Below are 25,865 nucleotides of genomic sequence, written 5' to 3'. Positions count from 1 at the left end.
CAATAATAGTATCCGTTGCATCAGTAGCCTAGGTATTGGTTGCCTTACAATCTAGTTAAGAAGTTTAAAGAGTTCAAGGGCATTCCATACAACTTTCTGCTTTCAAAAAGTGTAGAATATAAAACTTGAATTTGTTTAATCACACATTTAACAAGTTTTGCTCTGCCATTATATCATTGACCTACAAAACATAGTTTTGTTGCAACCAATATTTTCAACCAAAACGAAATTAATTTAAAGATGAGATTACTTTGACCAGGTTAAAGGGTACATCCGTTCCATCTGGGGTAATACCGTATCAAGATAATTTAAGCCTTGATGTAATTAAGACAAGAACTAAATTTGTTTGATGTGAAACTTGCTTTGATATGCCCGCAGACTCGATAAGATTATGCAGCTTGCCCTAAAACAACATTCACGCTCAGATATTATATCCTTCTCTCTCAACTTGGAAACTATAATTAACCATTAGTTCTCGTATACCTTACACAGATTATTGATACACTTCGATATAGCTTGCCTTACTTATAACACACAAGAACTCATTGAAAATTAAATTACAGGAGAAATATGAAAGAATAAAAAATATTCTTAAAATAGCACTACACTTTTTATTTTGTAGATACGCTAATAATTTTAGGCTGATTTCACTAACAATTTGAGGATACAGATTCAATTCGCATTTCATCAACACAAACTAAATGCAGTAATAGCCGTTAAACGTGTTTAAATAATGATCGCCGAATTTGTACTTTTAACATATTCTATTGTTCTGACAGTGGCTTCTGTGAATGATATACAATAACTTACCCAATGTCATATTCAAGTATACCATGTGTTTTATAATTTTAACGGTAATGATCGGTGCGAAGATTGAAGAATGTTTTATTTCCTTGTTTAACCTGAAACAAATAAACATGCTGTAGAAATAAACTCTAAACGAGATTAAACATATTTGATCGATGTCACACTTGTCATCGAAATAGAAAAACAGTGAAATATAATAATTATTTTTATACATTCTATTGTTTATGACATGTTAACTTGGTGTTCGTGATCGTGTTTAAACTGTATTGGTGCATCTTCGTTTTGTCTGTAACCGAGATCAAGACTGGCATTTGGACTAGTTTTATAAAACTGAGTTTTGTTAATCTCAATTTGTAGTGTCATTGTTGAAATCAGGGCTTACACGATTGGAATCATACCATGAGTGAGTAATATCTGTGACTGACTGTATATAATTGTGACAACTTTTCCCAATAAATATGACTAAAAAGAATTCTAATTTAACTCATCAAAAAATTGTTTCCGATTTATGAAATTTGTGTAGATTTTCCATCATCTGAATTAAAATATTGCGAAAGGCGTGATACTCGTTGAATAGTTTTTGTCGTAAATAATATTCATACCTCTTCATAAGGTATTCGGAAAATACTAATAAATAATGCATCATAACATCAACGACCTTAATCATTTATTGAAAGTTTTGACAGACACGATTCTAGGTTAGGCAGGTTATGAAATTCCGAGACTCCATATCTTGTAGTCTATAAAACTTGTTAGATATGTCTTCCTACTTTGATAGAGGGTTCCGATATGATATCTATCGCTATAAGTCATTTGAATAAACTTTGCTTCATTACCTGTCTCTGTTGGGCTTTTCAGATTACTATCAAAACATTTTTCAACTAGAACGGAAATATTTTAATTGAAAATTTTATTTAATTATGCTCACCACAAACAGCCCTTTCGATACATTCATATACACGTATACATAAACACGCCCCTAGCGGGAAAAAATGGTCCTGTTTTTCCGTAATTTTAATATCTTGCGTAGTCTATCTAGTTATTGCTGTGTTAGAAGATGCAGATGTAATAAGCCGCATAATCATGCGTCATCTTTCCCTATTTCAGGAGATCTTACTCATTCATAAGGCCGCTAACGTCAGATTTTATCTAGTTGGTCCATTGCTTGAGGCATAAAAAGAATAGGGAAGTCCCAGGCCCTAGGGTGTCGTAATAGGAGACTAAGAGCATTTACCAGTGGGAGGCTTTGTTGTCAGACGAGCAGGACATTTAGCTGATCGTAATTGATACGCCCTGCCTATTACAATGCAATGCCGCTCAGGATTAGTTGCGCTAGTCTCCTTGAGCCAAAAGTCTCGATTGCCAAGTAATTTCTCTAGCTACGGCGCCCTTCTAACCCAACAACAATAATGCTTTCAGGTTACTCCTTCACGGCAGAAATAGGCGCCGTTGTGGTACTCATAATCTAGCCGGCATCTTGTGCAAAGGAGCCTCTCACTGGTGAAGTAAAGTAAAGTCTGAGCAAATTCTAAGTTAGCTCAATAGATCTCAGTCTTAGAGTTATTTCTGGATCTTCTCCCTTCCTAGCGATTGCTATATGGAACTAATTACTGCATTGAAATGTTAACGTATTGCTCAGTGAGACCAAAACTCAGGATAGACGCACCAAAATAACATGAACGATATAAGACGAACATCGCGTAGGTGTATAACCGAAGGAACTAAATTACTTTGATCAAGATTACCGCGCGCCATAAATCGTCTCCCCTTCATATCAAATTATTAATTTAGATATCGTTTAGAACATTGTATAACATCGGTCAAGGCAATACATAATTGAATATGTATTTTTTACTGCTTCCTTATGTGGACTAAGCCTTTTATTAACAACGTAGATTTTCTTTTTCATTTGGTAATTTATTGTAATCCTTTTGTGAACATTTTAAAATTTGTATTTTTTTATTTTACACTTGACGAGTTGATACGTCTAGATAGAGCCATTTGCTTCTAGGCAAAAAAACAGGCAAGCCTTTTTCCTTTAGTGTGCATGACAAGCTATGTCTTACACTTGCGATATGAATGTCACTTTGTCTCAGTGGGCGTGCGTTTCTGAAAATAGAGGTTAACAGTTCGCCGCTTCTTTTTTAAACGCGTTCGTTCATGATAATGCAAGAGCATCCAAGGCTTTATGGATGAGGGCATACGGGTCACTCGATCAAAAGTAATTTTGCAAAGGCAGAGGAAGTACAGAAGCGGTCCTAGTTTTTAAAGTTTAGTTGTACGCTCTTTTTGAAGGTACCCTTGTCGTATCGTCCTGGTAATAACTCCCAAGAAAGATTATTTCAGTTTGGCTGTAAGAGGAAGGGAAGTTCCCCAAAAACAGCACTAGGTCTTTCAAACGCTGAAAAAAATATTAACGTTTGAAATTAACGTTATAAATACTAAGCATTGGCCTTATAAACCAGTGATAGAATTCCCATACTATTCCTATTTATATTCGCAATGCAAACAATTCAATCAAGCAGCTGAGGTGAACGGGCCCGGAGTACTGAATTCTCATTGGTCGTATTTATATTCTTAATTCAAAACATATTATAAGCCATTGCTATTGGCTACTGTGAATTTATATGAGAACTGTGTTGTTAAGGTCGATGATACCACGCGACGCAAATTTGTCATTATGGATGGCTCATTAAAAAATACTCCAACCCCAGGGAGCGTATGACGTCACAAATTCTCCTCTGCGATTACCAATACATTGATGGAATTCCAAAAGTGGTTGAGTGGGAAGTGCAAGTTATTAAGGAGCCAAGAATGTTGTCAGGAATTTACCCGTTGGCTTTTGTGCAAGTTTTTATCTTTTTTTTACTGAACCCCATCATTATTGTTACATAACAGATGTCGTTTACGACGCGGCGTGAATTCATGCTGCCCATATAACCATTTTATTGTATTATATGAAAATAATGTAACAATTTAGCACAATCTTTGTCCGACAACTTTTTTCTATGTGTATAATAAGATGAAAAATTGTTTCACAAGACAAAGGCTTCAAGATAAATGAGAGAATTCTGCCAAAACTATTGTACATATCTTTTGTATGTTCGTGAATTTTTTTTTATTCTTCTGATATGATATATAATAATACTTGACTTAATACTCGCTCAACGGATCAGCCTAGCTATCCAACGCGGAAATGTTGCCAGTATTCGGTACACTTCCCCTTATTGATATTTTTAATTTATTGTAACTATAGGATTGTATATATAGTTAAATTATGTGTTTTATTTGAAAAAAAAATTTTTTCATGTCCCTAAAAATTTGTATATTTCAGGTACTGTTAGTTTTTGTTAGACTGTATCTGCTTAATCTTGGTTATTAGTACAATTGTTATTTTTTACAATTTTTAAGACATGTATCCCAGATTAGGTAAAGGCCTCCCCCAACTTCATCCAAAACTTTCTGTCAAGAGCTTCCTGCATCCATTGTTTGCCTGCTGATTATGCGATGTAGTCAGCCCACTGTTATATTTATCTTCCTACGTTTCGTTTTCCTGATGTTGGCCCCTTTCAATGTGTAATTTCTCTAGTCAACCTCCTGTCAGTATACCGTGCAATATGTCCAGCCCATTTCCGTATTTTTCGAAAAAATTTTGCGAAAAAATGAAGCAATTTAATAGAATAATAAAAACACAATAAACTCAACTAACTAATCATTTAGTTCTTATAAAAGTCATAAGAAATGAAACTCTTTGAATAAAACCTCATTGAATAAAATCGTTAAATCTGTTATTGAAACAAATTAGTAGCTTCTTTTTAGAAATATTTTACTTTCTTTTTAATAAACATTAATTTGACAGTTGGGAAAGAGAACACACGAGTTAGGAAATGGTAAAGAAAAAGCTCGAGTATGTAATAGCCCACATCCCGAACGCTATACGTCCCTGCAATACGCCACTTTTTGAGCAACTGTATTAAAATATACTATTGTGACAGTGCATGTCTGAGTGCATCGGCTTCTAAGCAATTAGAATTTTACCATGGAATAGCACGCCAAAATGTAAAAGTCCACACATCATGTTGACGTTCAGCACGACGTTGACCACGCGTTCTGCGAGGAACTTCTTGCATTGCGAAGCCAATTTGTAGAATTAATTATCGGCCTGCTGTTTAACCCAACTCTTTACAGACTTTCAAGCAAAGATCTCGCTCGAGACCCGTGGTTTTGCGGATGTCCACGGGCTATTGCCTCACACTTCCCATCAGTGACCCTTATGTCCGTTTGTCCCCTCTTATATAAAAACAAAGTTTTATATGTTCATATTTTTTTAATATGATACCCAATTGTGCGAAACACGATTATATATATATGAAGAGTTCGTTCAAATTCAAAGCACAATTACGAAGTCGGATCCCAATAATGAACTTTCCTCAGAGGAAGCAACAGTGGGCGCCAAAAATAGCGTTTCCGTTCAAGAGCCGTCTAAGTAGGAAGTCGACTAACACGCCGGAGTCGCTCGGCTCTTCCGGCCGCCCACCGACTCTCGACATCTATCCAGTACCATAACGCACTTATTACGGTTTATGAGCTGCAGTGCATACCCACGCGGCGTCTTAAGCTGAATTAAATTGCTCTCACTGTATCCCAGCTATTGGACATTGACGATTTAAATCACATTTGTCTTCAGCCCACGGACTAATAATAACATGGTTCGTCATGCTCACTGTATGGCATTGCTTGCGGCGGCGTTGTGTGCCGGGTCGTCTACTACCCTCAAATTTGTGCGAGGGAAACCAAGGCTTGTCTATGCGTCAACTCGTGAACGTGTGCTGCTTGTGGTGCCAGGTCAATCTGTTAATAATCGGTTTGTTGGATGCAATTACTAATTGTGACAGTAATCACGACCATCGTGTTCACGGAGCATCAGACACAAACAATGAATGCAAGCTCTAAATTATTTATAACTTTTTATGACATTGTTTATATTATTTAAAGAGGACCCATATATTTAATGCAGCACCTTACAAATTAATTACGTATATAACAGCCCTTGTAAAATACTCTATTTGATTGAAAAGAGTGGCCGTTGAGTTTCTTATATGTTCTTCTCACGAGCTCAACTTCTTACGAATATAGTATGGTAAACTCAGTAAAAGAAATGTTTGTAGTGGCGATTCTAAAGCGCTTAGTTTAAACCTTATTGAATAAAGTTTATTTGACTTTGACTGTGGTAAATAGTATGGTAAAGGGGCTCCTGTTACCGCAATTAGACCAATTAGTTGGATCGATTTTACGTGCAGTGTTAGTCAGTCATTCCAACCAGCCGAACTCCTTCTAAAAGTTCAGAACATTCCTGCAGTGTTCGCAGACTTCTAAGAGCGAAATCACTAAGGTTTTTGCCCGTATGCTGGCCACCTCTGCATATTCCAGGATTACATGACTAACCGTTTCGTCCACGGCTCAGATAGCCTCTGCACTTAGGACTGTCCATTTCGCCGATTGTGAAAAGGTTTAGTGATTGTGTGACCCATTAGGATGCCCACCATGATTTGGATATCGTGTCGATAGTGCAGGAATCGCTTCTTTCGACTGTCTACAGATGGGGTAATACAGGACTAATGATAATATTATCGAACGTCGCCTCGCTTTGATTGCATATTATCACTGATTTTGTTGTGCGATAATCTGTTTACTGTCGGTGTTTGTTTACAATACTGATGTTTCTTGTTTTTTAATTCAACTTTAGATCGTATAACTTGTTGAATGATGACTGCACAGATTTGTGAAGCAAATGTAAATGGTGGCAAAATTTGAACTAGGCGCACATTCTTTTTATCTAAGAAGAGGACAAATTAATTTAACGGATGTTAAGTGACCGCCCACATTCTCTTGCAACACCAGAGGACTCACACGAGCGTTGCCGGCCTTTCAGAAAGGTGTATGCGCTTTTCTTGAAGGTACCCATGTCGTATCGTGCTGAAAACACCGCATAATGAAGCTCATTCCACAAATTAGTGGTACGTGGAAAAAAGTGCCTTGAAAACCGCCATACATCCAGATGATGAGGGCGATATCCTAATCCTAATAGTCAGGTATCTCATTCTAGCCTACAGCTGGGTTATTCCAGAAGATGTCTAAACTCGAGACAAAACTAGGTCAACTTAGCATCTAAAAAACCACATAGGTTACAACTTACAATTAATGCTAGTAATTAGTTAAGCATATGTAACAACTTAACCAATTTACCAACTTAAAAGCATTGAAAATATAGTTAATCTACAAAGAATAATAACTAAGTTGGAAGGTACATTAATATTGGCATAGTAGGTAGTTCTATAATCTGTTTATAATGTTTTAGGTTGAGTTCAAATTCAATTATTTTTATTCAAAATCACTTATTGTACGTCAAAAACTACCACCCATTCAAAAGAGACTGCCTCAGGCCTGAGAAGAACGGGCGCAAGAAACTCAGCGGGCTTTTTTTTTGTAAAAATATGGATTATATTACATTAATATCGTACAATAAACATTTTTAATTAAAGAGATGACCGATGACTTATTATTATAATTTATAACAAAATATTTCGGGAGCATTTTATTCAAATCTCCAAATAACGAATTGCACACACTATTGGAGACACTGCGTTTATTAATTGTCTTATTAATAAGTGCAGTGTAGTTACACCAAGTTATATTCAAGTATTATAACACTAGAAATAAGGGATTGCTTGTAACTAATTCTAGTAGGCTTTATAAGATACATAAAATCTTTAAGGGTAAATGTATACACTTCTATAATAAAGTCACAGCCACTGTTCAGGCATCTATAAATAAATTTAAATGTTTTATAAAAAAAATGGCTCTGTCGTAAATCCTAGTACTCCACTGCTGAATATCTTGTGCGGTGTTTCCGGGACGATACGACATGGGTACCTTCAAGAAAAGCGCGTACACCTTCCTTAAAGGCCGGCAACGCTCCTGTGATTCCTCTGGTGTTGCAAGAGAGTGTGGGCGGCGGTGATCACTTAACACCAGGTGACCCGTACGCTCGTCTGTCCTCCTATTCCATAAAAAAAAAATATCTAAATGATCGGAGAGCCTGGGACTAGATTGCGATTATTTTATAGCGATAGAAATGACTGTACAATATTGTATATTTCTATTGAAAAGAGCGCAAAAAAGAATGCTAGGAGAGTTTCTTGAGCCTCTTCTTCTCTCCCAGAGTACCTTTTGTTTCCGAAGCGGTAGTAGTATCTAGTAGTTATTAGAAATGACATCAAAAACAATTCTAAAGGAATCAATTTTGAGAAAATAAATGCCTTTAAGTTTAAAATTACTTCTCCCTGTCTTGTAATTATGTAGTGACAAAGGTAAGATAAAGACAATAAAATTTAAACTTGGAGTAACACTTTACACTGCGTTTATTAATAATACAGTTATGGTGAAAGTTTATACGTAACTATTAAAAGAGAAGTATTACAATACTATGACACACAAACAGAAAGGCAAACGAATCATGACTCAGTCATTCATAAACATTCGATGATTCAACTTGAAACTATAAGTTTATCAGCGATAGAGATTTTGCTATCGGGTGATGTTGCGGAACTATCTGCTGTTGAGACGAAGAAAAGGCTAACTGACGCAAACAATACATATCTGTCTCTTCCGCGTTCTCAGCCGCGCTGAACTACAAAACCGATTTTGATAAGTAGTGGGGGGTGAGATATTAAATAGTTCCCTTAGATGGCCCTTGGGGTTTTTTACACGCATTTTATTAGCTTCACCTGTATGTATGTTTTGGGGGCGCGATTTTGACCCACTTTAAATGGCCAGATTTCGTAAAACTTCGTAGAATTATTGAGGACCGATGACAATACATTAATTTGATAAAACTGTTACATTTTTCAATTTGCAAAATAAGATTTTCATGTATCTTCGATAAAGCAGGAGTTTATGTTAGTTTTTAAATTTCCTTTCCATTTTTTAGTTCGGTCTTTTTTTTGTAAAATGCGTGTTTTTCAGTTTTTTTTAATCTACTATTTTATTATTGATCTACCTAAGGTAACATAATAGGTGCGTAAACTATATGATACGATAATCTCATAGTGACTGTTACGCAATGCCATTTTGCGGTAGAAATAGGTGTGTACCACAGATAATCTAAAGTAAAGATCTCTATGGTGTGTACTACACGCCCACATTATCTGGACTTCGCTGGAACGTGGAGCCCCCTCCCGTTCGTCTGTCACACCCTCGCGCTCGTTCTGTTGCGTCAGTACGGTTTGCAGTTTCATCACCGTTAGCTTGTATTTACATCCTACTAATATTAAAAATGTGAAAGTTTGTATGTCTGGATTAATGTTTGAACTTCTTTAACGCAAACACCACTGAATGGATTTTGATGACTTTGCAATAATATAGCTTACACACCAGAATAACTAAATAATAAATATTGTGTGAATTATCCATACATTTAAATGAAATTGGAGTGTCTGTTTGTAATATTGAAGTAACCATTTTATACTAAATGTATATTATGAATTTATATACACCAAAATAACATTTTTTACAATTTTTGTCTGTCTGTCTGTCTGTCTGTTTGTTCCGGATAATCCGGCGACTTTTATTGGCAGGTAGCTGATGTAATAAGGAGTAACTTAGGCTACGTTTATTTTAGAAAAATAAAGCAATGTCCAAGAAACTCTAAAAATAATTTATATGGCAAAACAACGTTTGCCGGGTCAGCTAGTGTCGTGATATTTTCGTGCTGTCACTGCTTTGTTTTTGTAGTTGCATCAGAACACAACGCCTTTACATCAATCTAAATGGTTGTTTATTTACACAAACAAAATAATAAAAAAACCCGCGATCTCCGCGTTCCGTGTGAGCGCTCTGAGCAACTGTGCCACACGTTCGAGTCACGGATCGTTGATAAAATCTTGTATGTTTTGTTCAACTTTCAGGTTGTGGCGTGGGTACGATTCCCGCCATAGCTGTTTCTGTATTTGTAGCACCAAAAATTGCTACACACAAGTTACATTTATTCTATATCTAATAGTATATACATGTATATGAATGGGTATATCAGATAGCATGTTAATATATTGCCTTCTGTCAGGTTATAAATAAGATCTCCTCTTTTAGGTTACCTGGAAGAGATCGCTGATTAGCGATAAGTCGCCTAATTATGCTATCATAAATCTAATGTATAAATTGTAAATAGAGAGAGAACGTTGATTCATTAATCCAATCAACATTTTATGCACATAAATTACAAAAAAATATATTTTTTTTAATTTCAGGTACGTTCTGAGGAATCCCTGGTTGTGCCAGAAAAACCATCAAAGAGCCCACGTTGGGTATGTTGTTTGCATTATAATTTGGTGATGGGATGTAACTATACATAAAATTACTTACGACCTTTATCTTCTTTGCCACAATCGATGTAAGCAAGCTTAAAGACCATACCAAAAACTTTAAAAGGACTTTGTAGAAATAGTTCGAGAGTGTGTAAGACCCCTTAGGGGGAAATCAGAACAGGGGGCCTACTCCTAAAATCGATATTCGATAAATCGTCGCATTAGTCGTGTCGAATCCTACTCTTAGTTACATTGTAATCAATGTCGAAACGATGATTGAACGAACGAAACATTATTCGATATTATCGGTCGTAACCCTACTCTTAGTTAAAAATGTCAGAGACGAATATTCGAATTTCACAAATAATCAAACGTCACTTTTACGATAATCTCAACGACACCTTCTAGGCTGTCGATGCTAATATCGTTTCAAGTTGTATAGATATATTTGCCATACAATATACACACTTAATAAATATTATTGAAATAATTATATGTGATTTACTATTCAACAAGATTTTTTTTACTACTAAGTCATTTAAGTCATTTTGTTGATCGTTTATGCGTAGAAATAATGCAAATGGCCGCCTGAGAAATAGGAAGTCGACGAGAAGGGTTGAGTTACTTTTTTTTACATTTTATTATCCGCAAGTTTTGTATTATTTATTCAATTTTAAATGGTCATATTATATTCATTACATATATTTTTTTAACATTTACATTATGTGTAAATAATACCAAATTGGTGGTGCAGAGCCTGACATGGTCCTTAGCGCCTAAACTATGTTTTGACTTTTGACACTCAACAGCGACATAGCACAGATAATGTTTAGGTTTGAACATTTTTCAGTCACACTAACATCGTAAAAAAATCAAAATATTAGTCTATGGTAACGATAAACGATAAGGAATTCGAACATTTGTTAGAGTAGGATAGTTGCGATATATTCGGAGTATATTCGTATCGTTCCGAATGTATCGTTGTCGATTTTGCGAGTAGACCTCCAGATCTGGGGACGGAGAGATAGTCATAGGCTACCCGGAGCGTGGGGCAATTAGGTTAGGTCTTGTGTTCTACTTTGAAGCTAGTAAAGTACTGGGACTTAATATACTGTGTTTTAAGTTGTCAGACATAATCTCACTTCTGCTAAAATTCAAAGTCCAAGTAATAATCATGATGCAGTATCACTGTAACATGACCGTTCCTCTTCAGTTCCCATAAAAAATGTTCATTAAGCTTTGTCGCTAAACGCTACGAATATGTAGTTTATCTATAGGAAGGTGCAAGCATTTATATGATGAATATGGATGTTTGTTTCCGAGTCATGGATGTTTAAATGTATTTATGTATGTTTATAATATGTATTTATGTATGTTTAGAATATGTATTTATGTATGTTTAGAATATGTATTTATGTATGTTTAGAATATGTATTTATGTATGTTTAAGTCAGTATATTGTATTAAATATATCGTTGTCTTGTAACCCATAACACAGGCTATATATGCTTAACTCCGGGCAAGATAATTTGTGTAAAAAGTATGTCAATATCTTATATATAAAATTCTCGTGTCACAATGTTCGTTCCCGTACTCCTCCGAAACGGCTTGACCGATTCTCATGAAATTTTGTGAGCATATTGAGTAGGTCTGAGAATCAGCCAACATCAATTTTTCATACCCCTAAGTAATAAGGGTTGTTCACCCGTATTTTTTTTTTAATTTTTGGACGAAATTTTTTGTTTTTATTTTTTTATAATGTGGCATTAAAAAATACATACAACTTCAAATTTTCACCCATCTACGATAAACAGTTACTTTTGTATCGCGATTTTAATATCGGCAATGCAACGTTTGCTGGGTCAGCTAGTTATTATTATATTATTATCTATAATTTGTTCTGGTCAGGATCTGTTTAAACTAGTCTCATATACGGGTATGAGATGGCTAGTAATGACAGTAAAAAATGAAAGATTCCAATCCTCTTATAAGCTACTTAGTAATAATATTCATGTATGCCTCTTTGCTACGCACCTTTTAGAACTAAAATATCAAGTCATGCCAAATGACAATAAAATTTGTTGACGAGCAAGTCCACATTCAACTTAATAATAAAAGTAGTTTAAAAAAACTAAAACACACGCTTTGGGTAAAAAATAATGGTTGAAATTTAACAAAAAATCAACCGACTTCAAAAACACTATTCCAAAACAATATATATAATATGCACTAAAAAGTATAAAAATAATTGCTTATTTTTATACAATCTAATTAATTAATCTAATTCTAGTTACGATTATTGTTATTTTTGGAATCGGTGTCCTTCCGCCGCGACCCGCTCTTGTATCTCGCCTCCTCACGACTCAAGCACATCTCACCTATAACTATGTATGTAGTTACAAATCTATCATGGATGACACCAATTCCAAAAATTACAATAATCGTAACTATAATTAGATAAACTAATTCGTTTAAAGTGGGCCAGCATCGCGCCCAAATGAGTTGGTTACAAATATACATACAGGTGAAGCTAATAAGAAGCGTGTAAAACTCTTGTGATTGCATTTTGTAAGGCCGGAGTCAACAATAGTTAATATTTAACAAAGATTAAACTACGTCCGGACTTAATTAACGCTAACTCCCTTCTTCCTTGAGAACTGTTTGTTATACTTATAGTCTCTGCTAATTATCTTATCTAATATATAAGTAAGGTAGGCTGACTGACATATCATGATACTGTACCAATTTGATTAGTTTTAGACCAACTACTAGCAAACTTTGATGTCAAAATACAAAGAAGGAATTACCTTTTTTTTATGAAAATAAGGGAAGAGACGGGCAGGACGTCCAGCTGATGGTAATTGATACGCCCAACAATGCAGTGCCGCTCAGGATTCTTGAAAAACCCCAAAAATTCTGAGCGGCACTACAACTGCGTTCGTCACCTTGAGACATAAGATGGTAAGTCCCATTACCCAGTAATTTCACTAGCTACGGCGCCCTTAAGACCGAAACACAGTAATGCTTACGGTAGAAATAGGCGCCGTTGTGATACCCATAATCTAGCCGGCATCCTGTGCAAAGGAGCCTCCCACTGGTTATTACCTAAATGTAGGTAGGTTCATAGTCTCCGTTAGAGAAGTACATTTCTAACGGCCGTTCCCAATATTCAGTCTCTTACGATTTTTATCTCTTACTTGAGATAAAAATCGTAACTTTCGTTGACTTTTCTGTCCCAATAAACTTATCGACGGTATCTCACCTTATACGTACACGCTGTCTGTCAATGTGAGGACGCTTAGCTTACCAGCGATAGAAGTTTGTATGGAAATTGCAAATCAGATAAGAATAACTTATCGGGTATATTGGGACAGCTTCAGATTATTGACAGCTAATTACTGACAGTAGAAGGTAGTAATTTATCTCTATCTGTAGATAGTGTATTGGGAACGGCCGTAACGGAATAGTAAATATAACTGTCAAGAATTTTGTAATTCTTATTTTGTCCGAAAATATAAATTGAATGAATTTTAGTTGAACTAACTTTTCAGACAGTCATTCTAATAAATATAATGTAAGTTAATAAATCCTATGCATATTTTACGATTCATTACCTATTTTGTTTCCAGAAAATGTGTAAAACGAATGTGTTACGAAATTCAAAAGAATTGTTACAAAACTTTGTGTGGTAAACGTTAGGTACTTACTATAAGTTAAATGGCATTCCAATGAACTTTGGGAAAGAAACGATCGCCCTCAGCCTATTTTACTGTTGAGATTGAGTTTCTTGCACACGTTTTTTTCAGGTTGAGACATTAGATTAAAGATTGGTTTCCGCTGAGCTCCAACTAGATACCGCACTCACTAGGAACAAGAGCTTTTTTATCACCGCAACTATTAGATGCTTGTGTGCGAGGCATCTTGACACTCAGTGGCATCTTCAACGTAATATAAGCTTCGTGTTATTTTACATTGAAATTAATAAAATACTTACTGTTGGTATCTGCATGTATTTGATCCCAGTGTCTTTCTTATTTCTTGTTGTAGTATTCTTACAAAGTTTTACTACGCAACCCGGCATTTCAATTATAAGCAAAGTTTAACAGAATATGTGGCACGTCAACGTCAGACATTGTTCGACACTGGCTCGAGTACGCCCACTTGGGTGTACTATTAATGGAGATCAATCCTTAATCTAAGTCTGAGACATATCTTTTCAAATTTGTAGTAGATTGTGACATTCTTTAAGTGATAGAATAGACTATTCAAGTCTATTCTATCACTTATAGAATCAGATAGACTATACATAGACCTGACGACCTGTATAGCCGAGTGGTTAGCGATCCTACCTACTAAGCTGGAGGTCCCGGGTTCGAATCCCGGTAGGTGCAAGCATTTATATGATGAATATGAATGTTTGTTTCCGAGTCATGGATGTTCAAATGTATTTATGTATGTTTATATGAATTTATGTATGTTTAAGTAAATATATTGTATTAAATATATCATTCTCTTGTAACCCATAACATAGGCTATATATATGCTTAACTTGGGGCAAGATACTTTGTGTAAAAAGTATGTGTGTGTCAATACATTATCATCATTAGGAACAATAAGGACATTGATTTCTGTATTGTTCATAATTTATATATGCTCCATTATGATTATTGAGTACCTAATTAGATGACTTCATCATCTATTGGTCATGTAAAATATATAATTTCACTTATCTGGCCAGTCAACAGGTGATGCATGACTCACTAATGTCTTGGCCGGTCTTAACCGGTCTTGAAAAATTTAGCTCGGCTGCGTCATTAACCGCTTAATTATATCTCTTTATTAAATTAAAAAATTCAATCTACAACAATGTCGTTCCTACTAATCAATTCGAAATCTTTCCCTTGGCAGAGTCTTAGCTATTGGATCATTTACGGAAAAACGTCCTCTCTTTGAAATTCCGTCTAGGACAGGTTCTCCAGAATATATGTAAGCGTGGTACCATCTTGCAATAATTCATTTATTGACGGTGTTGCAAGATTCTCTAGAGGAGGAGTCGGAGGGTAAGCCCAGAAACTGAACACTGAGTATGGTACCTACTTCCCCGGGCGTGCCTGCCCAGTTCGTATGTGCCCCAATAGTCACAAGCCACAGCGTGCCATCACCACTCCTGAATTTATTCGTTTCAGCAAAAAATATCTGGACGACCTAGCCTTACTCGGATTTTTAAGAATGGACATCTGGATTCGATCCGGGGTCTTCTGCTTTCCGGATCACCCAATGTCCCATCTGAGCTATTATAGTCTCGTATATATTGGCGAAATTTACCTTTGTATTCTATTGTTTTTGTAGCTGTTTATCATTAAAACACGGATAAAACTACATTTTTTAAAATTGACCTAGCTAGATCGTTTTTCGCACCCGAAACTACCTGTATACTAAATTTCATTAAAAGCGGCTCCAACCGTTTCCGTGATTCAGATTATATATATACAAGAACTATGTAAATATCTATATTTAAAGAGACTCATTCCTGCAGTCAAACTGTCAGAACAGTTTTGCAGGGTTTTCTTAACATTTGAATGTTATCATTTAAATAATAAATAAATGTATATTATATATATTATATATATAAGACATTTCCACGTATATAGTCACTCATTACGATATCTTTGGAACCATTAGAGCTAAAGACTTGAAATTTGGTAGGAATATTCTTTTCACCGAGTAGAGGTGAGCTAAAAACGGATTTTCCAAAATTCCATCCACAAGTTTTTTTTTCTGTTCATAACAGAACAACGTCTGTCGGGTCAGCTAAATATATAAGATAAGATACAAATTACATCCCTTAAATCTTACGCGTTGAGTAACCTGCCAACTATTCTAATGAACATCCTTTTGTATTTTTATCTATCGATGTATCTTTCGACGATAGCACCGGTACTCATGTGTTTTTACGTGAAAGTTCTACAAAGGTGGAACAGGATGCACTGACTCATTGGTTTGTGTGCGCACGCGCCGGTCACATCAACACCGCAAGGCTTTACTTTACCTGCCGTAGCGATAACGTGCCACGTGAACGAGCGATGAATCATGCGTCTTAAATATTCATAATAAAACATAGATTGATATTATTATCGCGTTTACTCTTAACAGAACACGTTTCATTGCCGTTTCTGTAACTGTTACTTGTGATAATGAATGTTATTTTATGAAGTTGTCGCCTAGTACTTATTTCGATCATGTTTACCAGTGGGAGGCCCCTTTGCACAGGATGCCGGCTAGATTATGGGTACCACCACGGCGCCTTTTTCTGCCATGAAGCAGTAATGTGTAAACATTACTGTGTTTCGGTCTGAAGGGCGCCGTAGCTAGTGAAATTACTGGACAAATACGACTTAACATATTATGTCTCAAGGTAACGACCGCAATTTTATTGTGGTGTCGTTCAGAATTTTTGGGTTCAGCGGCACTGCATTGTAATAGGCAGGGCGTATCAATTACCATCAGCTGAACGTCCGGCTTGTCTCGTCCCTTATTATCATAAAAAAAATATTTATATTTATATTTCGTCAAAGATTAGACCTGTGAACGATGCTAAATTTTGTTGTGACATTTTTAAACAAAAAAAATATTAGGAATAATTGTTATTTACAATCATTACAATAATTGTTATTTTTGGAGTCGGTATGAGTCAAGGTAGGTTTGTAACTATATATACGTAGCTGTAGGTCAGATGTGCTTGTGTCGCACGCGCAACGTGGCAAGACGAGAGGCGAGGGTGGAGCCGTGGCGGGAGGACACCGATTCCAAAAATAGCAATAATTGTAACTAGAATAAGGTTAACTAATTAGATTGTATAAAAAAAGCAATTATTTTTTCCTTTTTATTGCATATTACCTATATCTATTGTTTAGAATAGTTTTTTTTAAATAGTTAGAATAGTTTTTTTAAAGTCGGTTTATCTATTGTTTACCTATATATATTGTTTTAGAATAGTTTTTTTTAAGTCGGTTGTCTTATTGTTATTTTTTATATATAATCTTTTAAAAAGTGTTTTATTGACAAGACTTCATCAGAAAAAACCTCGTGCACTGCTCGTACAGCTATCGAAAAGGCCGGCCATCTTGCAAAAGAGTGATCACTTCCAAGTAACCCATACGCGTGTTTGTTCTCGCTCTTCTATAAAAAATTAAGTAAGGCTTTAATTTAAATTTGGAAAGGACTGACTTCTTACAAATTATGTAAAGGTAATTAAAACAAATTTGTTAAAGTGTCGCGTAGTGTCTTTGGTGCTTTCACTCCCGTTCAATTGGTGGAGATGCAGACTAGTATCGAAATCATTGGTCCTTCATCCGTTCCATCCCGTCTTATATTGTGCATATTGCCACTAATTCAAAGTGAGCTTAGGCTTCTTCGAACATATAACTGTTCATTATCACATAGACACAAGGTCATACAGATAAACATATTATATTAGCCGCACAAGACCGCCACACCCATTATAGGCGGATTCGAACAAACACGGATGATTGACAGAGCAGAGATGTCACCTAGAAGAGAGTAAAAATATACTATTCAAAACAAAATAAGGGCCACCACGTTTTTACAGTATTCTCATGAATTCTTGAGGTTTATATGATAAGTTAATTGATTTTTATTGTAGACAACATAAAATAATGATGCAAACAATAAAAAAATTAAATTTTCTAAATATTTTCAAAAAATGCGCAAAAAATGGAATTAGCGCCTTATTTGGGCACATGAGAAACTTGTGATGATTTGCAAATTCATTAACTACGAACCTGGCAGTCGAAGCACTCTGGATTTTTGCCTGCACATACATCTGGCCATACTTAACATTTTGAGCAATATCAAAATTATAAGAAAATCAGGCAAACGCGAGAATTTTCGTATCTATGTTAGATGATTATTAGCAATGTTGCTCATGAGAAAGTAATGCTAATTCATCATAATAATTGAATCAAGTCGACATTCAAAATTCGATCTCGATAATAACCTAGAAAATTTCGAAAGCTTTCTACGAGTTAAATTTTTATTAAAATCAAATTGGCCGAGAAACAATTTAACACAGAAATCAATTTGAGTCACCCGGTGGGAGCTCCACTCAGCTTCGATTCGCTCATAAATTTTATTGCTTTATCAAAGAATGCCTCTGTCGTAAATACTACTGCCCCGCAGCTGAATACCTAAGTGATGGGATAGCCTGGGACTAGATTATGATTATTTTACAGCACAATATTGTATATTTTATTGAAAGGAGCGCAAAAAAGAACGCTTAGAGATTTTCTTGCGCCCATTCTTTTCTTTCTTTTCTCTGTTTTCTAAGCGGTGGTAGTGTTTGAAGTGACATTAAAAATAATTCTTAAGTAATCAATTTGAGAAAAAAATGCCTTTTATCCCCGTATAGTTATCTTCGTGTAACATCGTGTTTGGTGCAATCCGCCCTAAGTTGGACAATTAGCCTGCTTTGGGCTGATTTTAGCACATCTACCTTGGTTTATACCTAGTACACTATTGCTTATTCTAGTCTAATATTTCAGTAAAATATAATAATAACATACAAAATTGTATATCAGCGATTGATTGATATTTTACATATATTATCATCTCGTACCTATCAATATTGATAAACGTAACCGCCGAGAAGTTTCTATTCGATGACAGAATGCGAAACCATCATGCCAATAAATAAAAAATAACAAATCTTACAACTATATTTACAGTACCATGAAAACATTAAATTAAAACTTTCATTACGGAGAAGTGTACCAAGAATACTGGCAGCATTTTCATGTTTGATAACTAATCCGTTGATCTATTGATCTAAATAGATGGTGCGTTTCCAGTAGCCCTATTGAGGCGCGTAGATAGTACTATGTACATTCTTTGCGCTTGTGAACCCACGCGCCAAGTGTCTCGACACCAAACGGCACAATGATGTAAGACTTAAACGCCTGGATTCATTTTGATTAGTGATTAGTGCAGGTGATAAGTGGTTAGGAGGAAACAAGTAGGGACAGCGACTGATTAGTGCAGGTGATTAGTTGGCTGCGTAGTAACGTGATTAGAATCATGTTCTATTTTATTGCGAGTGACACTTCACTACCCATGTCCCGCGCGCCCTCCCTTCCCCCTCACTCGCAGCGTGCCTGCCACTAAACACGAGAGCAAAGTAATATTCCGTCGTATCTTCAGCAGCCAATTCCTTAAAGATTTGGTAGCTTGCGCCATGAATGGGTCTTCTATTAATCCATTTTCGAACCCATATTTTTCGTCTTGCATGTTCAGATTCTAAAAGTTCTTCGGTTTCGGATACCACCGCGCTTAATACTTCTTTAAGTACTTCTTGCAATTGCAAGCGCGCTTCTCTATGTTCATCCATACTTGCTGATCGACACCTAACGACTGCAATTACTAAACAGAGCCACTAAACAAGAATTGGACACTACTTGCACTATACACCTGCATTAATCATCCTCAATAATTAATCACTTGCACTCGCACTAATCAAAGTGAATACAGGCCTTTACAGAGACCGTCATATTTACGACGCTTGCTTCGGCAGTCGAAGAAGCTCGCCCCAGCATCAACTGACGTAACTTGTTCATAAGAAGGAAGTCGCGTCCCACACCAGCGCCCTTCCCCGTGCCCAAGCCAGCAGGGTCATTCCATCAAAAATAAGAATATTCTAGAATTACATTAAGCCGTCTAAGAATTTCGTGTTGTAAATCCTATACATGTAATTTAAAATAGTTTGTATGTTTTAAAAGGCAATCCAAGTCGTAGTTCCACTTTGAGTATTCATAGATTACGAAACAATTTATTTTCTCAATCTTCTAAAGTAACAAAAAATACGTATTTATCTAGAGAATATGTTATCGCTATTTTACTCTTGATAAAAGATAATCATAGAATCTGTCAGATTGTGACTGATCAAGTGTACGAAGTAACGTGCTAAAGGATTGTCATTTTCATCTTTTTTTTTTAAATGAAAATAAGGAACGAGATGAGCAGGACGTTCAGCTGATAGTAATTGATACGCCCTACCCATCTCAGTGCCGCTCAGGATTCTTGAAAAACTCAAGAATTCTGACACAGTAATGTTTACACATTACTCCTTCACGGCAGAAATATGCGCCGTTGTGGTACCCATAATCTAGCCGGCTTCCTGTGCAACCCCACTGCAATTCCCACTGGTATATTTCAATGATATTTAAAGTATAATATCATTATTCTATTTTTTGAAGTTCTTCTAGTGGCGCGTTAGAGAAAAATTATCAGAGTAAATTGTTACGATGCGCGCGCACAGTGACACAAATTCGACACCCTGACGTTAAATGGTCAACTATACCATTTGTATCAGCTACCATAAGCCTCTTGTAACTCATATCGACTGCTGGACCACACTGAATTGATGAGAATTAAATAAATTTCAATATGTTGTCAAATGAAAAGAAAACTTAATTCCTTTCTTATTGTATAAAAATTATTTAATGATATTTAAATGAACTTTATTTAACTAAATTATGTGGTATAATAATATTTTCATTAGTTGTATTTCCCCTCATTACTGAGGGTCGTGACTCCCCCGCTGCATTCGTAGCCCCGGGTGTTAGCCGGATCGCTCAACATACTAGCTCTGTCAATCATGCTGTTCATTGGAGGAGTTTTCTTGGGTAAATACGTAGTGGTAAGCACCCAGATCCTTCCACTGCAGAATTTTAGAGGTTATTTAATTCCTCATGGTGTCTGTGACCGCCCCCCGATTTTCGGCGTTGTTTTCTTTTATGGTTGGGTTGTTCTCACACCAACCCCCCTCCTTTCTCATCCGGGCTTGGGACCGGCAACGGCGGAGTTATGGTTGTATTTAATACCTTCTTAATTACAATATTGTTTTTTCTACAAACGTAAAATAGCACGAGGATGTTTTTTTTTAAGGATTTTCGATTTGTTCCACCAAAGAAGTACAATTTGTCCTGTCCTGTCTGCTTGATATAATCTGCTCTTTCATATACATTTTGTATGAGACGATATTTCCAAACTGCCCGCCCCTTAACATATGCAGCGGCCAAGTGTGAGTCGGGTTCCTAAGCATAAAGGGTTCCGTAGCAGCAAGTAACATAAGTATGTAGTTCGTTGTAACTTTGATCGATGTTTTAATAATAATGTATTAAAAAAACTACTAACTAGTTCTCTTTCAAACCAATTTTTAGGGGAAGTTGGCATGGAATACATCACATATATTTTTAGTTTTATCATTCACTTATTTTAGAAGTTACAGGGGGACCCACATTTTACCAATTTGGAAGTGTCTCTCGCGCAAACTATTCGGTTTCGAAAAATATAAATTATAAGCCTAAATATCATTTTTGAAGACCTATCCATAGAACCCTCTCACTTATGGGTTTGATAAAAAAAAATATTGAGTTCATCTACTTATCAAGTTTCAACATATAGTTCTTATAGTTTTGGAAAAAAGTGGCTGTGAAACGGGTACACATAGACACATAGACTGACATTATGAATCTATAAGGGTTCCGTTTTTTGCCATTTGACTACGGAACCCTAAAAACGATAGTAATTATTCGTTATGTTGTGGACATTTGTGAATGAAACGTTTCACGGGTTAGTCATACGCGATACAACTGTCGGTTTTATGATCAGAATGTACTGTTGACTCAGTTGTTAACTGTATTTTAATAACATTTTCGCCATTTTTCGCAAAATATGAGGATAGTGGTAAATTAATCAAAGCATTCCTAGTTCGGCTGTGAGCACTTTAAATAATAAAAAATTGGCAGTTGTAGAGACTGCCGATAGAAGTGAAAATTTAAAACTTATGGTATAAAAAAATCCAATTTTATAATGCTTAAAACAATTAAATTATTGATTTCAACTTATTTTCAAAAATATATCATTCAAACAATAACACTATTTCAACTATGCACAGTATATACACATTGAACTTTTCACTAAATCCATTCAATTTCACTTAAAAGATACACTAATGTTCCACAATACGTCAGCTGTATGGCTACAGATATACTGCTATAAGTATTTCGGTGACACAAACTCACGAGATTTCACGCGATTTTTAAGTATTTGTATTTAGAAGTCTCATAAATTACTTCGGTAAAAATAGCATGTGTCCGATGCCCGCTTCACTGTGTTTTAAATAGAACAAAATATAGGAACAGCAATTAAAATCGGTTACAACTATAGGCTTATAGTCAAACAAAGCGTGCGAGAGAGAAAGAAAGAAAACATCTCTAACGAAGATACAACAAGATAGAAAAGGAAAGCGAATCTACTGTAACTGTAACCGATTTTGATTGACAACTCGTAAACAATCAACCACACTTGGCATTAGCTCCTTGTTATTTTGACTATTAAACTACTAGCTAACGTACACATTAACAAATAAAAAATTGGTCAGGCATTATCGGGGTGTCAGTTGGCCTATACGCTATTATATTCTAAGTCTATGAAACAACCATGCTGGTAAAAGGTATGCGATAAAAAAAATTAAGAATACTAATGAAACAGTACATAATTCTTTTTAAGATGGTACGGAACGCATTCGTGTCCAAGGTCGACTCCCAATTGACCGTTTTTAGAATTCCGTACCTAAAAAGTAAGCAACGGAACCCTTATAGGATTACTTTGTTGACCGCCCGTCTGTCTGTCTGTTAAGACCCATTATCTCGGGAACTCGTGGAGGTATCATGTTGAAATTAAAACAACATATTGAAGTCTTCAAGAAGTGAAAAAATTCAACTTCTAAGTTAACTTTTTTTCTATGAAAATAAGGGACGAGACGAGCAGCATGTTCAGCTGATACGATACACTGGCAATTGATACGCCCTGCCCATTACAATGCAGTCTCAATCAGGATTCTTGAAAAAGAAAAACCTCAAAAATTGGCACTACAATTACGCTCGTCACCCTTGAGACGTAAGATGTTTCATTTGCCCAGTAATTTCACTAGCTACGGCGCCCTTCAGATCGAAACACAATAATGTTCACACATTACTGCATCAAGGCAGAAATAGGCGCCATTGTTGTACCCTTAATCCAGCCGGCATCCTGTGCAAAGAAGCCTCACACTGGTTGCGTAAACAAATTATCGAACCGTTAGTTCGTCTATACGCTAGTATATAAGTCTACGGTTGCAACACAATACCGACAAAGCAGGACAGTAATGCATTATTGATATGATAATTAATGAACATGGTGCTGTAAATGGAAGCTATTCATCAATCAATCAACAGGGTTGTTGTAAACATTTAATATCTGATTCAACAGAAATCACTAAAACCAATACTCAGGCTGTGCCGCTCCAGTCTTCGAGTGACATTGAGAGTTCGATGACTTTCCAACACGACACAATTATCGTGGAATACTATTCTTTTTGTACAAAACTCTACGGCGCCACTGATTTATTATTGATGATGTACACACAATTATATCTTCACATTATAATTAAGCTTTTGATTATTGGATGTTTTTCAACATGAAAAGATTAAAATAGGTAAAGATAAAAATATTATAGTCGTATATTACTGGAAAAATAAGACTTAATATCTTATGTCTCAAGGTGACGAGCGCAGTTGTAGTGCCGCTCAGAATTTTTGGGGTTTTTCAAGAATCCTGAGCGGCACTGCATTGTTATAGGTAGGGCGTATCAATTACCATCAGCTGTACGTCCTACTTGTCTCGTCCCTTATTTTCATAAAAAATATATATATTAAGAGCTGATTTCACCATTGTAGTAGAACGCGATTAGAACACTTTTAACTAAGATTACGTTAACAACGCGCTTAAACACGTTTAAATGCTATTTGATACATTATATAGTTTATGGCATGTAAACTCAGTTTTCGTAAACATGCTTTAAGCCTGAGATCTATAGAGCGTCCTTAGCCTTTACTTACGTTAAACTTAGCTGAGTGTAAGCTTAGCATTGTAGTTAAAATCGACTAGTATTTGATTAAGACTGTCATTTGAACTAGTTTAAGTAAAACTGAGTTTTATTAAACTATGTTTAAAGTGTCATTGGTGAAATCGGGGCAAAGGTATAATTTAATTACAAAAAATATTTATTTCATGAAACAGACTGTTGTTTATAAAATAATAAGATTTTTACTACATGCATATAAAATCACTAACCATCATACATTGGTCAGAACATCTACAGTAGCATCACTGCGTCTATGTACAACACAGTTCTTGAAATGCTGCCGAGAATATTTAACAAGCTAGCAACCAATATCACAGAACTTAAGTTAACGTGTTTTAAAAAGAAACTATTTAATCTCCCACTAACATAATCGTACTATTCTTTAAAAGACTTCTTTTCAGATGCTTCACTCAATTGGCATTTTAAAAATATCATTGTACTTAATTCAATTACTTACTAGCTAATGTTTTAACCAATTTCAATTATTTACACATCAATTTACTTACATTGTGTGTATTTATATTTCTTTGACAACTTGCTTTTAATTATTATTTGTGCGCCACAGCATGCGTGCAAGTAATGGAGAACTTTTATTGTGATTTGTAATATCTTATGTATACAAATTATTACAAATAAATAATCAAGAAAAATACGTACCTAGAGTTCCGTACCTAAAGGGGGCCACCCTTTAGGTACGCAACTGGCAACCCTATTATTAACACTGCGCTGTATATCGGTCCGTTTGTTTGTCGTTTGCATGTTCTTCGAGGTGGGTCCCTGACTTCTTCGCTGTAATAAGAAAAAGACTCGCGACACGTCAGTCGCGAGTCGATTGTGCAGCTCAAAGAATAAAATTTTCATGGTTATGTTTAACCGCTAACGGTTCACACGGAGCACAACAAAAAACAATTTTTTATTGACTTGTTGTAATAAATATTATAACTTTTTATATTTTGGACACCACACCCCTTTACAGTGATGGTTTTCCAGTATTTTGAAGTGACAATCTTTAAGCACCTTTTGGTAGCGGAAAATCTTAAGAATTCGCGTCACCGACATGCTCATGACTGGCCCACGCGAAAAACAAATTAAAAAAATTAAGTAGCCGAAATGCTTAAGCAGTTTCTTTTACAGCTGTACAGCTGACGTTTTGTGCTGTGTTTAACTTATAAGTGAAATTTAATGGATTTAGTGAAAAAGTGATTTTGTTTCATTTATATATAATTTAAAATAAGTTTTTAAATAGATTTAAATTAATAATTTAAGTGTATGTGCAACCAAATAAACATATACAGCCAACCGTGGCAATGTTCTCAGCGATAATCGAACCCGCAACCATGGCACGTTTACTACTAAGCTCGTTAGATCTTATTAACTCCACGACTCCCTTACTCTACAATAATTTGAAAATAAGCGCTAAGTTAATTTAAATTACTGTATGTATTTATCATAATTCTTGTTAAAATTGATACAAAATTTGTATTAAATCTTTTTAGTATCAACGTTTTGCCTTGATATACACAATATAAAGTATAGACAAACAGACAGAAAACTCACAAAACTACTTTTATGTTTCATTCAGTAATGCTTGAAGAAAACCCAGCTAGTATTGTTTAAAAAATATTTAATATACACATTTTGTACTTTATTACGATTTTATTATATTTTACTATAAGTATACCTAGGTATGTATTATTAATTGATACCTTTATGAG

At 35.4% G+C, this 25,865-nt stretch overlaps 1 protein-coding gene across 4 annotated transcripts in view; it reads left to right on the top strand.

The window, feature by feature from the left end:
- LOC126976462 (NAD(+) hydrolase sarm1) overlaps nucleotides 1–25,865 on the top strand; it is a 133,030-nt gene that overhangs the window by 61,348 nt on the left and 45,817 nt on the right. For 2 of the 4 annotated variants that reach the window (XM_050824784.1, XM_050824786.1), the window contains one exon: nucleotides 10,113–10,169. The exons of the other annotated variants lie outside the window; for them this stretch is intronic. In XM_050824784.1, the coding sequence (XP_050680741.1) occupies nucleotides 10,113–10,169 (57 nt within the window). The remainder of the gene's footprint in view (nucleotides 1–10,112; nucleotides 10,170–25,865) is intronic. 4 annotated transcript variants of the gene reach the window in all.

The sequence above is a fragment of the Leptidea sinapis genome, chromosome 41 (genome assembly GCF_905404315.1).
Source record: "Leptidea sinapis chromosome 41, ilLepSina1.1, whole genome shotgun sequence".
Lineage (NCBI taxonomy): Eukaryota > Metazoa > Arthropoda > Insecta > Lepidoptera > Pieridae > Leptidea > Leptidea sinapis.
The sequence above is the reverse complement of the archived record's forward strand: the minus strand, read 5'-3'. Positions and strand labels throughout refer to the sequence as shown.